At 49.7% G+C, this 16,915-nt stretch overlaps 1 protein-coding gene across 2 annotated transcripts in view; it reads left to right on the forward strand.

Moving 5' to 3' along the window:
* Positions 1 to 333: 333 nt before the first annotated feature.
* Positions 334 to 16,915, forward strand: part of RPTOR (regulatory associated protein of MTOR complex 1) — a gene marked incomplete at both ends in the record, with an annotated part of 318,581 nt that continues 301,999 nt past the window's right edge. For both annotated transcript variants that reach the window (XM_080714263.1, XM_080714264.1), the window contains one exon: positions 334 to 495. In XM_080714263.1, the coding sequence (XP_080570389.1) occupies positions 334 to 495 (162 nt within the window). The remainder of the gene's footprint in view (positions 496 to 16,915) is intronic.

Here is a 16,915-nt window from a genome sequence, read left to right on the forward strand (position 1 = left end):
CATTGACAGCCCGGCCCGCAGCCCCTCCGGGGACCGACGGCCTCCGAAGCGGCCGGCGGCGCGGGGTGGACCTCCGGGTGCGTGCGCGCGGAGCTCCGGCCATAGCTCGATCGCCCCCCGGCTCTTCCCAGCTGCTCCGGCTTCCCGCGCAGAGTTAGAAGGGGCGCAGACTTTGTGGCTGAATAAGGATCTCCGCGCATCCCGCATCCGCTGCTTTCCCGACGCCCCCCGTTCTCGGTATCTCATTTCACCGGTTTGGGTGCACGCTAGATTTTAAGGCTGGAGGTTCTCGAGCGTTTACTGCCAAGGACTCCCCCGCCCCCTCCCCCTCTGATGGAGTCCGAGATGCTGCAGTCGCCTCTGCTGGGACTCGGGGAGGAAGATGAGGCCGACCTTACAGATTGGAACCTGCCTTTGGCCTTCATGAAAAAGAGGCATTGCGAGAAAATTGAAGGCTCCAAATCCTTAGCTCAGAGCTGGCGGATGAAGGATCGGGTAAGTGGGTTCCCGCGGCAGCATTTGGACTTGGTAGTTTTTCCAACAAAGTTCAGACCTAGAAGAGTGCCCTTGGGAAAGTGCCCACGTATTTCCCAGCCAGCCACATGTTGGCAAGTTTGCCAAAAACTACAACGATTTCAGATTCTATAGTTTTTGCTTGAAAATGGGAGAGGCTGTTTTGACTATTTTGTTATCCACTAAGTTTTAATTCAGACAATAATTAAGCAAATTTGAAAATACAGCATTGCAAGCATTTTACACGTTCTTTGATATAATTAGTGCTGTTAACGACTTGGGAAATATATGTACCCATGTGGTTAGTCTACTTTTGTGGTTAGTCTACTTTTTTTCTTTTTTAATGTTCAGGCTGGGTGGAGTGCAAAAGTCTGATAGAGTATGGCAGGAGGAACGAGATTACTGAAAAATGTTCAGCCAGTAACATTTTAATGCAAAGTTATTTATTTATTTATTTATTTATTTTTTTTTTTGCGGGTCTGGGGACGGAACCCGGGAACATTCTGTCCCCGAGCTACACCCCCTGCCCTATTTTTTATTCTTTATTTTGAAGCAGGGTCTCACTGAGTTGCAGAGGGCCTCACTAAGTAGCTGAGGCTGTCCGGTCTCAGCCTCCCGAATACTGGGATTACAAGCGTGCACCACCACGGCAGGCGAAAGTTTTTTTTTTTTTTAAGTTAGTGAACTCCATTCCAGTCTTCTAAATTATGTCTTGAAGCCAGACTTCCCTCCTTTATGTGCTTTCTCATTGCTATAACTTGGAGACAATTTCTTTAATGGAAATTTGGGAGGCGTGTGGGGTATGGTGGATTGGAACTTGCGTCCAGGGTTTTCGGGGTTTCTCATGGTGTTGGAGTGTGGCAGTGATTCACAAGCAGCTGGTAGCAAAGAAAACAGCCAGTTTTGTTGAATCTGACCTTCACCAACCGTCATCTGTTCCTTGGTCTCCAAATCAAAAGGGTGCTCTGTGTCTCCTCTGAGTACACTTGTCTTTTTATGACTTATTTTCCCTTCTAGGCTGCCTTTATTACTACTACTACTACTACTACTACTACTACTACTACTATTATTATTATTTTTCCTTTTGTGGTATTGGGGATTGAACTCAGGGGTATTCTACCTCTGAGCAATACCCCCAGAACTATTTTATTTTATATTTTTATTTTTTATTTTTCACAGTACTGGGGATGGAACCCAGGGGCATTGTGCCTCCGAGCGACATCCCCAGCCCTATTTTTTAGTCTTTTTTTTTTTTTTTTAAAACAGGGTCTCACAGAGTTGCAAAGGGCCTCCCTAAGTAGCTGAGGCTGTCTGTGAACCATGATCTCTGTTTCCCAAATGCTGGGATTACAAGCATGTGCCACCATGTCTCGCTACTTTATTTTTATTTTATTTTATTTTTTGCGGGTCTGGGGATGGAACCCAGGGGCATTCGATCTCCGAGCTACATCCCCTACTCTATTTTTTTTTTGGTGGTACTGGGGTTCCTGGAGACCCTTCTACCTCTGGGCTACACTCCCAGACCTATTTTTATACCCAGACCTATATTTATATTTTTCTTTGGAAACAGGGTCTCTTAAGCCAGGACGGCTGGCTTCGAATCTGCGCGATCCTTCTGTCTCTGCCTCCTGTCTCCGTCTCCCAAGCGCGGGGATTACTAGCGTTTGCCACCACGCCCGGCTTTCCTGCCCTATTTTTATTCTTTATTTTGAAACTGGGTCTCACTGAGTTGCAGAGGGCCTCACTAAGTAGCTGAGGCTGTCTGCAAACTGCGATCCTCCGGTCACAGCCTCCCGAATGCTGGGATTACAAGCGTGCACCACCGCGCCTGGCTCTATTTTTTATATTTTATTTTGAAACAGGGTCTCACTAAGTTGTGGAGGACCTCACTAAGTCGCTGAGGCTGTCCCCAAACCGCAATCCTCCTGAATGCTGGGATTACAAGTGTGTGCCACCACGCCCGGCTATTTTATATTTTTAAATAGGATCTCATTAAGTTGCTGAGGCTGGCCATGAACCTATGATTCTCCCTAGTTCAGTCCCTAGTACTGCAAATAAATAAATAACAAAATTCAGGCATGGTGGGCAAACCTGCAACCCAGCACTTAGCATAGTGAGACTGGAGGATAGATTCCAGTCCAGCTTAAGCAATATAGTGAGACCCTGTTTCAAACTTTAGAAAAAAAAAAAAAAGGTCTAGGGATATAGCTGGTAGGTACAGTGCCTCTGGGTTCAAACCCTAGTACCAAATATACTCTTCAAAACAGATTAGTGGGTCTATTGTGTGTGTGTGTGTGTGTGTGTGTGTGTGTGTGTGTGTGTGTGTGTGTGTGTGTTACTGGGATTGAAATTAGGAGCATTCTATGTCTGAGCTATAACCCCAGCACTTTTTATTTTTTATTTGTTTGTTTGGAAAGAGGTTATCATTAGGTCGCTGAAAGCCTCCCTGTATTGCTGAGGCTGTTCTTGAATCTTTGATCATCCAGTCTGAGCCTCCAAATACGGGGTTACAGGATCATGCGATGCCTGGCTAATGTGTCTGTTTGACCCTTTAAATTGCACAGTAAGGCCGGGTGTGGTGGTGCACACTTGTAATCCCTGCGCTTGGGAGGCAGAGACAGGAGGATTGCGCAGGTTCAAAGCCAGCCGTGCAGGCTTAAGAGACCCTGGGAGTGTAGCCCGGAGGTAGAAGGGTTTCCCGGAACCCCAGTACCACCAAAAAAAAAAAAAAAAAAAAAAAAAAAAATTACACATTAAGCCAGGCATGGTGGTGCACGGTTGTAATCCCAGAACTTGGAAGGCTGAGACAGGAGGATCGTGATTTGAAGACAGCCTCAGCAACTTAGTGAGGTCCTTTGCAACTCAGTGAGACGCTGTTTCAAAATAAAGAATAAAAGCCGGGTGTGGTGGGACACGCTTGTAATCCCTGCGCTTGGGAGGTGGAGACAGGAGGATTGCGCAGGTTCGAAGCCAGCCGCGCTGGTTTAAGAGACCCTGTTTCCAAATAAAAAAAATATAAAAATAGGTCTGGGGTAGCCCAGAGGTAGCCCGGAGGTAGGAGGGTTTCCAGCAACCCCCAGTACCACCAAAATAAAGAATAAACAAAAAAATAGAGTTGGGGTGTCGCTCAGAGGTAGAATGCCCCTGGGTTCCATCCCCAGTACTGCAAAAAAAGTATTAATTTATAAATAATTAACATCCCCATATAAGTTCTTATTAGGTTCCTAAGAAAAACAGAAGTTCTGTGAATCTTAGTGACACTTAGACTGCTCTGGTTGTTCAATGACGAAGAAATCACCCACCTGCTAGCTTTTTTTTTTTTTTTTTTTTTTTGGTGGTGCTAGGGATTGAACCCAGGGGCATTCTATCTTCGAGCTACAGCCCCAGCCCTATTTTTTATTCTTTATTTTGAAACAGGGTCTCACTGAGTTACAAATAGCCTCACTAAGTAGCTGAGACTGTCTGCAAACCGCGATCCTCCTGTCTCAGCCTCCTGAATGCTGGGATGACAAGCACTGGGATTACAAGCGTGCGCCACCACGCCCGGCTGATGACTTTTTAAAAGGTGGGACCATTGTGGCTGAGCCTTGCTTTAGCTCTTGGCTTTTTTTCTTCTCTTTTTAAATATGAAGTCTTGCCTCAGCTGCTGAGTGAGGCTCTCAGCAACTTAGTGAGACCCTGTTTCCAAATAAAATATAAAATGGGTCTGGGAGTACAGCCCGGAGGTAGAAAGCCCCTGGGTTCCACCCCAGTACCACCAAAAAAAAAAAAAAAAAAAAAAAAGGTCTTGGTACTAAATCAGATATTACAAAACAGAGCTGTCCAACACTGCAGTCCAAACAGAGCCCGTTGGCATAGTAGTTTCTGGCCAGTGGGTCCCCTCCCTGTGGGTCCCCTCTGTCTTGGCGGCGCTCGGACTCTGGCCATCTTAAATAGCCAGGGTCCGTGCCAGCTTGTCCCACTCTGGTGGGCTCCTAAAGCCTGGCGGCGTAGCATCTTTGCTTTTCTTTTTTCTTTTCTTTTTTCTTTTGACATTGGGGATTGAACCCAGAGACTTTCTCCCTCCAAGCTACCTCCCCAGCCCAATTTTATTTCTTGTTGGGAAACAGGGTTTCACTAGGTTGATAGGAGCCTTGCTAAATCGCCAAGGCTGGCTGTGGGCCTGTGATCCTCCTGTGCCAGCCTCCTAAGTACTAGGAGTAAGGCCTCGCCATCACGCCTCACCCGTCACAGTGGCACCTTTGTGAAGCAGCACCTGCGGGCCTGGTTGTGCTCACTGGGGAGCCGAGCCTGCCGCTTCCCGTGGCAGGTCACTGTGCTGTGTCCAAGCTCGGATCTTGCGTCTTCTTAAGCGCCATGTGTAGATATGTATTTATCTATTTACTGTGGTGCTGGGGATTGAGCCCAGGGGTATTCTACCTCTGAGCTACATTTCCAGCTCATTTTGTGGACGACCTCACTGAGTGGCTGAGGCTGGCCAGGAACTGTGATCCTCCTGTGTCGGCCTCCCGGTACTGCGGTTACTAGCATGTGCCACCATCCCCAGCTCTACGTGCTTTTATGTATGCAGTATGATTACATATGGGCATCCTCTTTGTTAGGTGGGGCGACAACTGCAAGAGGCTTTCCTGCCCTTCAGCACTGCCGTCCTGCTGCTATAGACATGCCCTCCCTCAGGGCATCCCTACACATTTTTTCCCCCAGTACTGGGGATTGCGTCTCGGGACATTCTACCTCTGAGCTACACCCCCAGCCCTATTTGTTGTTGTTGTTGTTGGAACTGGGGGTGGAACCTAGGGGCTTTTCTATCTCTGGGATATACTCCCAGACCTATTTTTTTCTTTTTTCTTTTTTTCTTTTTTTTTTTTTTTCTTTTTAAATGAACCGTACCTGGTGGTGCAGACCTGTAATCCCACTATGTGAGGTTTTGTGTGTGTGTGTGTGTGCGTGTGTGTGATACTGGGGTTGGAACCCAGGGGCTTTCTACCTCTGAGATATACTCTCAGACCTATTTTATTAGGAAACAGGGCCTCACTAAGTTGCTGAGAGCCTCACTAAGTAGCCGAGGCTGGCTTCGAACCTGTGTGATCCTCCTGTCTCGGCCTCCCAAGCGCCGGGATTACAAGCATGCGCCACCACGCCCGGCTCTATTTTATACTTTATTTGGAAACAGGGTCTCACTAAGTAGCTGAGGCTGGCTTCAAACCTGTGTGATCCTCCTGTCTCAGCCTCCCAAGTGCTGGAATTACAAAAGTGTGCCACCACGCCCGGCTCCCCAGCCCTAGTTTTTATTCTTTATTTTGAAATAGGGTCTCACTAAGTTGCAGAGGCTGTCCATGAATTTGGATCCTCTTGTTTCAGCCTTCCAAGTGCTGGGGTTACAAGTGTGTGCCACGTTGCTTATCACATTTTAATGACTAAGTTACAATTAGTTTAAGATTGTTATTGTCTGGTTAATTGGTGGTTGGGTTAATTCTACTACGTATAGTGAATGATGCATACACTTACCAATAGCGTTTTCTAATAACTAGACATGCGTGAGTTACAGTTCTAAATGAATCATTCCTCGGCCTGTGACTAAACAGATATGTATATTTCTTCACATTTATATTTCTATATTACTCTGATACTTCATAGTTATTACAGAGTTTATTTTCCCAGTGGAAAGTGGGCAGGTGGAGATAATTGGTTTTGGATGGATCTTTTGCCTGGGGTCCGTGGGATGGAATTGGAAGCCGGAGAACTATTGCTCTCGAAGAAGCCTCCGCAGAGACAGCTCATCTACCTGGTGTAGGGCCAGTGATGCGCACACTGCTCAGGGGTGTTGGCCATTCCCAGACTCTGCTCGTGTGTGGGGCGTTGGCAGACCTGTCTACGTGTGTGTAGCTGTAACTGCAGGGAGGAGGCCTGTTTCCCAAGTCAGGCTCTGGTCAGGTTGCATTGCTTTGTAGAAGTGGGTTTTTTTTTTTTTTTTTTTTTTTCGGTATTGGGGATAGAACCCTGGGGCATTCTACCTCTGAGCTACACTCCTGGCCCTATTTTTTTTAATTCTTTATTTTGAAACAGGGTCTCACTGAGTTGTGGAGGGCCTCACTGAGTAGCTGAGGCTGTCCTAAACAGGGTCTCACTGAGTTGTGGACGGCCTCACTGAGTAGCTGAGGCTGTCCTTGAACTGCGATCCTCCTGTCTCAGCCTCCCAGATGCTGGGATGACAAGTGTGCACTACACCCAACAGTAGATGTGCTTTGAATGAGCTGTGGAGGGCGCAGTGCAGACGGGTCACACTAAGCCATGAACAGTGGATGCCTTGCAGCAGGTGAGCAGGTGCACGCCAGCGTCCTGGTGGCCCCTCCACCGCCCTGAGCTGCTCCAGGTCTGCTCTGCTCCCCCGGGCTCAGCATTTGGAGCTCAATCTAGGGTCTCTTCTCTGTCCTCAACCTTTGACCTCAGCTGCATTCCGCACAGCTGACCGCCTTTCCTTCCTTTCCTCTCCCCAAACCTTGGGCTTGCCTCTGGTCATGCGTGCTCCTCCTCAGAGCCCTTTGCTGTTGGGTACCAAGTGGGCACGGTGCCCAGGGACCTGGCCCATTCTAGGCGCGGACCTCGCCGAGGCCCTGGCTTCGGCTCCGCGCCCTGCCTGCGATGCTCAGCCCCTTGCCGGCCTCCTGCTGCCCTTGTTCTCTCCTGGTTGCCTGTCCAGCTTCCTCAGGAGCCTGCAACTTTACTACAGCCCTTCACCGCACGCCACACTCTTCCCCGCTGAGGTTCCAGTCCAGGCAGCTTCCGGGTTGTGCCTGGCTGGTCTCCCTGGTCTGCTCTTCCCCAGGACTGATTGTGCACGTAGGGTCAGGGGGTCTGATGCTGCGCTGGAGCTTCCTGCTGCTCAGGGTGGAGAGCAAGTGTGCCCGCTCACTCAGCCCCTGTGCTCCCGCCTCCCTGCCGCCGCCGCTTTGCGCATGGTGATGCCCGATGTGCTCTGCCCTCGGCCTTGCACACCGGCCTCCTCCTCGCTCTCTCCGGGTCTCCGTCCTCAGGCTCCTCCTCGCTTCTCCCTCAGGTCTCATCTGGAGGGCCTGGGGATCGAACCCAGAGGCATTCTACCTTCCAGCCACACCCCAGCCTTCTTGTTTGTTTTGAAGTGGTCTCACTAGGTTGCTGAGAGCATCACTAAGTTGCTGAGGCTGGTCTCCAACCTGCAGTCCTCCTGTCTCAGCCTTCAAGAACTGGGATTCCAGGTGTGCGCCACCTTGCGTGGCTAGCTGAGGCTCTCAAGGTTGCATGACTAGCACTGAAGGGAAGCGGAACTTGATCAAGAAAGCCTAGTTTAAAAAGCAGCAAAACATAAAATTCACGTTGAGAGGCCACGGGTCTAAAACAAAACATACCAGGTGTGGCGGCACATGCTCGTAATCCCAGGATTTCAAAGGGTGAGACGAGGATCGCGGGTTCACAGCCGGCCTCAGCAACTCAGCGCGGCTCTCAGCAACCTGGTGAGACCGTTTCTAAACTGGGAGGACAGCGTGGGTGGTGAGGGTGATTGTAGGCAGACAGCAGACCAGCACTAAGCCGGCTGAGGGCGGTGCAGGCGGAGCTCCGTGCCTCCAGCGTGCTCGCAGCACGCTCCCAGGGTGCTCGCAGGTCAGGGCTGTCTCATGATAGCCTTTCGCTGATGGCGCAGAGGTGACCGTGGGCTGGACGGTGGCGCCTCAGCATGAATCGGACAGTGGGGGCCACCTGCGCTAGAGGTTGCTTTTTGTCACGCACTTCCATTAAAAACTTCATTGCACTTGGGAGTGTCCTTGGTAAAGCCAGGAAAACGAGCGGTTTTTACTAAATCTCAGCCCTCCAGCCAGGTCTTTTCAGCACTCGGCGTGACCACCTTTCTGCTGCGTGTGAGCCTCGTGACTGGCTGGAGGCCTGGCCAGCTGTTGCTCCTCCCTAGGGAGGGCCGGCAGCCGCTCTGGACAGCAGGCTCTGGACAGCAGGCTCGGTGGGCGGGCGGCAGCAAAGATTCCAGTGTGAACCAAGGGAGGGGCTACTTTAAGGAAAACAACTGGCAATATTTGTTGCCAGTAGAAATTTGAGCTATCAGGTGAAAATTGGAGTTTTGGAAAACTTGTATCTTTCCCTTTGAGTCCTTTGGCTGCCTGATACTTAAAGACTCTTTTCATGAGAACAGGTGATATTAATGAGTACAGTTTTTTTTTGACTAGTGTAGAATGAATGTTTCTACTATTGAAAATATTTGCATAATTCAGAACTATTTTCAAATGACCAACACGAGATAACACAAAATTATCCACTGACAAATAGTGCAGTCAAAGGTCTAGTGGCTGGTCTGGTGGCGCCTGCTCTGCAATCCCAGTACTTGGTGGCTGAGAAGGGACGATTGCAGGTTTGAGGCCAGAGTCAGCAACGAGTGAGATAGTGAGACCCTGTTTCAAAACAAAAAATAAAAAGAGCTGGGGGTAGAATGCGGGTTAAATCCCTAGGGTCTGCTCCGCCCCCCAAAAACCAACCAACTAAATAAACACAGACAACCGCCGGCTGTGGCGGCGCACGCTTATAATCCCAGCATTTGGGAGGCTGAGACAGGAGGATCGTGGTTCGCGGACAGCCTCAGCTACTGAGTGAAGCCCTCTGCAACTTAATGAGACCCTGTTTCAAAATAAAGAATAAAAAATAGGGCTGGGGGTGTAGCTCGGAGGTCGAATGCCCCTGAGTTCCATCCCCAGACCCGCAAAAAACAAAACAAAAGCCGGGCGTGGTGGCGCACGCTTGTCATCCCCGCGCTTGGGAGGCAGAGACAGGAGGATCGCGCAGGTTCGAAGCCAGCCGCGCGCGCTGGCTTAGGAGACCCTGTTTCCAAATGAAAATGTAAAAATAGGTCTGGGAGAGTAGCCCGGAGGTAGAAGGGTTTCCAGGAATCCCAGTACCACCAAAAAACAAAACAAAACAAAACAAAACAAAAAAACACAGATAGTATTTTTTTGGAAGAGGGGTACTGGGGATTGAACCCAAAGGCATTCTACCTCTGAACTCTACTCCCAGCCTTATTTTATATTTTATTTTGAAACTGGGCCTTGTTAAGTTGCTGAGGGTCTTGTCGAGTTGTTGGCTTCAAACCTGCCCTCCTCCTGTCTCAGCTTCCCAAGTGCTGGGGTTATAGGTGTGTGTCATCACCTGAGACTAGCAGTGGATTTTCATGTTCATTGGTATGCTTTCACATCGATAAGATGTTCTATTTTATGTACTACTAAGGTTGTTTTTATTTATTAAATTAATTAATTAGTTAATTAATTTTTGCAGTACTGGGGATGAAACCCAGGGGCATTCTACCTCCGAGCTACACCTCCAGCCCTATTTTTTATTCTTTATTTTGAAACAGGGTTTCGCTGAGTTGCAAAGGGCCTCACTAAGTAGCTGAGGCTGGTCGGGAACCGCGATCCTCCTGTCTCAGCCTCCCGAATGCTGGGATGACAAGTGTGCGCCACCACGCCCGGCTTTGTACTACTAAGATTATAACAAAACTCTAGGAAACTACGACTCATGGAATGTTTATTTAGTATCAAAGAATACTGTCAGTCATTTAGATATATTTTATTTTATTTGTTTTGGTGCTGGGAATTGAACCCAGGGGCAGTCTATCTCTGAGCTACGCCTCTAGCTCTTTTTATTGTTTAATTAGAAAGAGTATTGGTAAGTTGTGGAGGGCCTCAGTAAGATGCCCAGTCTGGCCCCAAACCTGTGATCCCCCTGTCTCAGCCTTCCAAGTAATGGGATTATAAGCGTGTGACACCACTCTGGACTCTGTGTGTGTGTGTGTGTGTGTGTGTGTGTGTGTGTGTGTGTGTGTGTCTTTTTTGTGTGGTATTGGGGATGGAACTCAGAGGCTTTCTACCTCTGGGCTATACTCCCAGACCTATTTTTATATTTTATTTAGAAACAGGGTCTCACTAAGTTGCTGAGAGCCTCACTAAGTAGCTGAGGCTGGCTTTGAACCCGTGCGATCCTCCTGTCTCAGCCTCCCAAGTGCTGGGATTACAAGCGTGTGCCACCACGCCTGGCCTTATTTGTATATTTTGATACTTCTGCCTCTATTTGGATATTTTGATACTCCTGTCCCTTGTAACTATGTCTGCGAGACAAGATTTTCCCCCTAGACTTCAAAAAAGCATAATCACAACAGATTGAATGTGGAAACAAATATTAGAATCTAGCTGGCTTCTCAGAAATGTAAGCAGTAGAGGTGTACAAGTATATAAAATCATGCTGCTTCTCATTAGCAGCTTTTGAGGATATGTTTTTCATAGGAATACGTTGTTTGAGCTGGGCGTGGAACAGTCTCCCAAGCTGCTGAGGCTGGCCTCGGACCAGCCTCCCAAGTCCTGGGATTACAAGCGTGTGCCACCACACCCAGCTGCTTTTTTCTGTTTCAATTTCTAACATGGAAGGTCGGCAAACAGAACTCATAAAAAAAGCTCTGTGGAGTTCTTCAGGAATCTTCGCTCCGTAAAGGAGCCTGCTGTCAGGTTGAGAGTTGGGACGAGACTTGTCGGGGCAGTGAGGCTGGAGACGAGGTGGTTGGGCAAAGTGTCAGACAGCGAGCGACTCCAGCTGGCTTTAGCGGGAGCCAGAACGGAACTGTCAGAGTCTCCACCACGTGGAGCTGGGAGATGTTACCTGGAGGATGTCACATGGATTTGTGTTCTGAAAATGTTGGTGTCTCTGGCTGGAGCGCAGGGTTTGGGGAGGGGCGCTGGCGGTGGAAACATTAGGTGGAAAGGGGCCATGGTAATGCAGGTGAGAGACACCATGGCCGGAAGTGGTCGCCGCAGCAGGGCTGGCGCCCGGGCCTGGGCTCTGCTAGCCCAGGTGGACCCGCTGGAGTGGGCGGCAGCGCACCTTCCAGCGGGTGAGCTCTGAGCCAGCCGCTGGCACCTGGCGCTCCAGGTACGCTGCCCTCCTCTGCTCGAGGCCGGTGCTCCAGGTGCGCTGCCCTCCTCTGCTCGAGGCCTGAGCTGCCCTTTGCGTGTCTCCTGCGAGTCTCAGTTGCAGGGATTATTCACCTAGGTTTAAAAAACCCTGCTTTACAGAAATGTGTCCTGTGCCCTCTTGAACGTCGCGCCGTGCAAGTCTTGAAATGGATGCGAACACTTCCTTCTCATTATCACCTTGCAGAATTCTAAGGCTACGGTCTTAGCTAGCTAGCACAGGGGTTGTATGCGGCTGCAGCCCTCCAGGTTCCTCCTCACATTCCAGATACCAGGAGGGACTTGGTCATCACCAGGACTTGTTTAGAGAGCCGGAGTTGGCACTTTTTTTTAAGGAAAGATTAAATATATAGAAAATGCCATTCTAGTAAATTATACTGGTATTGTATGTTGATTCCTAACCTGTCTTAAGCCTTGAACTTGTCAGACACCGGAAGGTGTGACTCTGCAGAGAATTTTTATGCCGTTAGAGGCAGGAGAGGAAATAGCTCAAGAGGAGACAGTCACCGACAGTAAATTTCAACTTTATCCAGCCATTAGTACTTCTTTTCAGATGTGTCTTTTTTCTCTACTAGTATTATTTTGTCTGTTTGTTTATTTTTTGTGGTACTGGGGATGGAACTCAGGGGCATTCTACCTCTGAGCTACACCCCCAGCCCTATTTTTTATTCTTTTTTTTTTTTTTGGTGGTACTAGGGGTGGAACCCAGAGGCTTTCTACTTCCGGGCTATACTCCCAGACCTTTTATATTTTATTTGGAAACAGGGTCTCACTAAGTTGCTGAAAGCCTCACTAAGTAGCTGAGGCTGGCTTCGAACCCGTGCGATCCTCCTGTCTCAGCCTCCCAAGCGCGGGGATTACAAGTGTGCACCACCACGCCCGGCTTATTCTTTATTTTTGAAACAGGGTTTCATTAAGTTGCAGAGGCCTCACCAAGTAGCTGAGGCTGTCCGCGAACCGTGATACTCCAGTCTCAGCCTCCCGAATGCTGGGATTACAAGTGTGTGCCACCACGCCTGGCTGTTTATTTATTGAATTGGGGATTGAACCCAGGGCATTCTACCTCTGACTTATAATCCCAGCCCTATTTTATTTTTTTTTGTTTTGAAATAAAGTCCCTCTAAGTGCAGAGGGCCTCACTAAGTTGCTGAGGCTGGTCTTGAACCTGAACTCCTCCTGTCTCAGCTTCCCAAGTACTGAGATTACAGGTGTGCACCAGCACACTGGCTGATACAATTGATTCTTATAAACATTGTAGTACCATTTATATAGAGAGTTGGGCATTGGGGATGGTATGAGGTATCAGGGGACACAGGACCTTGGCTGCGGGCCTTGAGGAACTTCTTATTAGAGAAAAGTGACATCTGTATATACAGTCAAGCAGAAGCGCAGTGCAGCAGCTGCTCGTCTGCAGCTGAGGTAGTGCTTTAAGGACTTCTGTGGACCTTTGCAAGGCGTCTCTTGTGCACGAGGCGCCTGCCCAGCCTGCGATGGATAGCTCTGTGCTTAGTGGAGTGGTGGGTGCAGGGCCTTACACAAGGCAGGCACGTCACAAGCTGCCCTAAAGCGAGCTTGCTGAAGACCAGCCCCAGCCCAGGAGACAGCCTGGCCGGCGCTCTTGTCTCCAGGCCTTCCCCGGTCACCGCCCACCCGGAAGCTGCTCTCCTGGCCCTGGACTTGATGGCTGTGCTCGGGTTCTGCTTCTTTCACTCCGCCTTCCTTGCGGGAGACTCAGTGGAGCTCTGCGGCTGAGCTCATCTTCCTCCTGAGCACGGCACTCCACTGTACAGCAGCTTGTGGATGGACACGTGGGTGGTTGCCAGCATCCAGGCTGTTAAAATTGTTCTGCAGTGAGCCGTCATTTGGATGTCTTTGGGAACCTGTGCATTTAGTTGTCTTGGGGACAGATGGATAGGAAGAGAAGTGCGAGGTGATGATACTGGGCCTGTACCACCAGTTGTTTTTCAAAGATCATGTCCATCAGTGTTGAGAACCAGAGTCCTGCTGAGGGCCGGTTCCCCCACAGGCTTGCCAGCCCTGGAAGCGCTCGTGATCTTGCGGTGTGCTGGGAGGAAAGCCTGGAGGCTGCCCTGGGAGGCATTGGGAAGTCGCTGTTACACAGTAGAGCCTTCGTAACTATTTGTTGCATCCCGGGCCAGGCCCTTGGTGACTTTGATACATGTTTTGGTGGCCGAGAATTAGAGAAACTGAAGTGCTGGGATAGTTGTCCTGAGGCAAGAGGAGGGGAGGCGCGGGCGTCCTTCCTCCAGTGAGTGGTGGTGGAGGTACAGGAAACAAATGTTCCCTCTGAAGGACTGGAAAGGTGACAGGGAGAGGAGCGCGGCTGTGGGTGGGTGGGTGGTGGGGAGCCCCAGGCCTGCAGGTAGAGCAGATGCAAGAGTGCCCGAGCTGTCCAGCATCCCATTATGAGGTAGCGCTCTTCCACATGGAGTGGTCTAATTCCCACAAGCCCGGGGCAGCAGGGTTCTTAGCGCCGAGTCCACAGCCCTTCAGGAGGGCTGCCGGCCTATGCTTTCCTGGGCGTTAAGGAGGAGAGCCCCGGGCTTCACAGCTGGGGTGTCCCAGTGTCCACATGGCTTTCTTCTTAGGGTGCAGCTTTTGTGGTGACTTCCCATTGGCCCGAAGTCCCTCCTTACGGATGGGCAGTCTTGATGGGATTTTTGAGGATTGCAGTTTTTAGTGAGAGTGTTTGGGCATCTGGCTGGCTCTGCAGCACCCTCGTGGTTTCTCTTGGCTTCAGTGTCTTCACCTGCAGACTGGGTCAGGACTCCTTACCTCATGGCGCGTGGTCGGGATTCAAGGGGAGTCCTGTGAAGGACCTGGGCTGCTTGATGCAGATGGCGGGTCCAGGAGGCGGGCGTGTTGTTCTGAGCTGCACGGACCTGGCCCTTGGTGTTTTGTCCACGTGCTTGTACGGCAAGGCCAGTGGCCTCGCCCTGCCGCGCAGTGGCTTAGCTATTGCGAGTGTTGGGAAGAGAGCAGCGAGCTGCGCCCGGGTTCCCACCAAGGGCGGGGGCAGAAGTTGCTCAGCAAAGACCTTGGGCTTCTTTCCTCTTCTTTCAACCCTTTACATGGCTGCCCCTCTCTAGCCTAGGACGGAGCTCTCCTGAGCACGCAGAGTGAGGGGTAAATTCATCAACGGTAGACTTTATGACACACTTCCATCAGTCACTGTTTGTGAACATGCCACGGAAATGAACTCATTCTTGCAGGCCGCCACCACGAGTATCAGGCATCTAATAATAGCTTTCGCGCTCTCTTCCGAGGTCAGCGCCATTCCGTTCAGCGTGCGTATTTGTCAGTGCTCTTGTGATAGCAGTTCTGGGCGTCTTGCAGGTGAGACAGGTGGAGAGATCGCTATCGTGCCCCCTCTAACGAAGGTGACACTTATTCCTGTAGTGCGTGGTCTGAAAGTGGCTGCTTGGGTTCAACAGTAGCTACCTGAAAAATTTTCTGAGGGTGGCCCTCTGTGTGGAACTGAGGATTGAACCCAGGGCATTCTACCTCTCAGCAGTATCGCCAGCCCTATTTTATTTTGACACAGGGCCTCATTTTTAATTTTGAAACTCAACCTCAGCCTTGCCTGAGTTTGCCTGTGAACCTACAGTCCTCCTGTGTCAGCCTCCCAAGTACTGGGATTCCAAGTGTGCACCACCACGCCCGGTGAGCATGGCCTTCTGAGAGCTGCTGGCTGGTCTTTGATTTTCTTTCTTTCTTTCTTTCTTTCTTTCTTTCTTTCTTTCTTTCTTTCTTTCTTTCTTTCTTTCTTTCATACTGGGGATGGAACACAGGGGCATTCTACCTCTGAGCTATATTCTCAGCCTGATTTTTTATTCTTTATTTTGAAACAGGGTCTCCCTAGGTTGTGAAGGGTCTCATTAAGTACCTGAGGTTGGCCGCGACCTTGCATCCTCCTATGTTATCTACCTCCGATACACTCCCAGCCCTATTTTATTTTTATTTTGAAACAGTCTAGCTAGGCTAATGAGTCTTACTACTTGCCGAGACTACTGTTCTCAAATCTGCAGTCCTCTTGTCTCCGCCTCCCAAGTACTGGGATTACAGACATGTACCACCGTTCCTGGCTTATGGTAATGTGTTCTAGTGCTGGTCTTAATTTTAAACCATGGCTTCTAAGTTTTAATTTATTTTATTGCCATATTAAAGTCACTTATAGTTTTCACCGCACTCTATATATTTGAGAGGTAGTGATCAGATTATTTTTGATGGGGACTTTGAGAAGAGTTTTATGCTAAGTCGATTGTGGTTGATTCTGTATATTATTTTTTCTTTATTTGGTTACTTATACATAGAGATGTGTTTTGAAAGTAGTATGGATATTTTCATAAGTGGAATGACTGTGCAATTGTCTATACAATTGCGAGCCTATTTTAAAATCTAGGAATAATAAATCCAAGCAAGTATGAAGAACTGGCATTTCCCAGTTTTCTCTAAGACCGGTTGCTGCGGCGTCCAGCCACTTCTCACTTGGTGTTTATTGCATGCACAGGGCTGCTGCCTGTCAGTGGAGAAGGTTATGTACATTGGGTGTCTCACACAGCAGACTCAGTGCTCTAGTACTGATGCAGAGTCCATCTGCTGGGCCCAGAGGGTCCCAAGACACGCCACTAACTAAAAACACAGAGACAGCCCGGTGTGCTGGTGCGCACTTCTGATCCAGTACTTGGGAGGCTGAGGCGGGCATCTGCACTCTGTGGTCTCCGTTGGAGAGGTGCCACTGGGTCTTGTTCTGGCAGGACGTTCATCTACTTGTGGTTCCGCGTTACTCATTCAAGGTTTGTTTTTTATTCTAAAAGCGGGTCTAGGTCAGGGATTGGCCACGGTAGCCCGCAGTCCAAATGTGCCCCTCACTTATTTTTGGAAATAGCCTTTGGAACACAGCTGCGTCATTTGTGTGTAGCCTGTGCTGCCGTGGGAGTGTTGCAGAGCTGGGAGGACTGACCCTTGAAGCCCAGCTGTTTACTCGGCCTCCTGCATACCAAGCCCGAGGGCCGAGCCGGAGCAGCCTTCGCTGCTGGCCTGTGCTGGCCTGCGCCCGGCCAGGGCCTCGTGCTGTGTCTGTGGGATGTGCCGACGTTTTGGTGTTTGTGCCTCTTGACGTCTTTTTTCCTTGGTGGTCCTGGGGATTGAACCCGGGCACTCTCCTCTGAGCTACACCCCGGCTGAGGCTGTCCTTGAATCTGCCATCCTCCTGTCTCAGCCTCCCGTGTACGGGGTTACAGGTCACGTAGCTCCCTCTCCCAAGTTAACCCTTCATAGTTAACAGCTGGCGGGCGTTGGAGTCGTCCTTCACTGGACCTAACTTCTCTTTCCCAGTGCAGTCTCACTTTCCAAGTTCAGTCTTCCATTCAGGTTGAAGAGTCTTT

The sequence above is a fragment of the Muscardinus avellanarius genome (genome assembly GCF_963383645.1).
Source record: "Muscardinus avellanarius genome assembly, chromosome: 16".
Classification (NCBI taxonomy): domain Eukaryota; kingdom Metazoa; phylum Chordata; class Mammalia; order Rodentia; family Gliridae; genus Muscardinus; species Muscardinus avellanarius.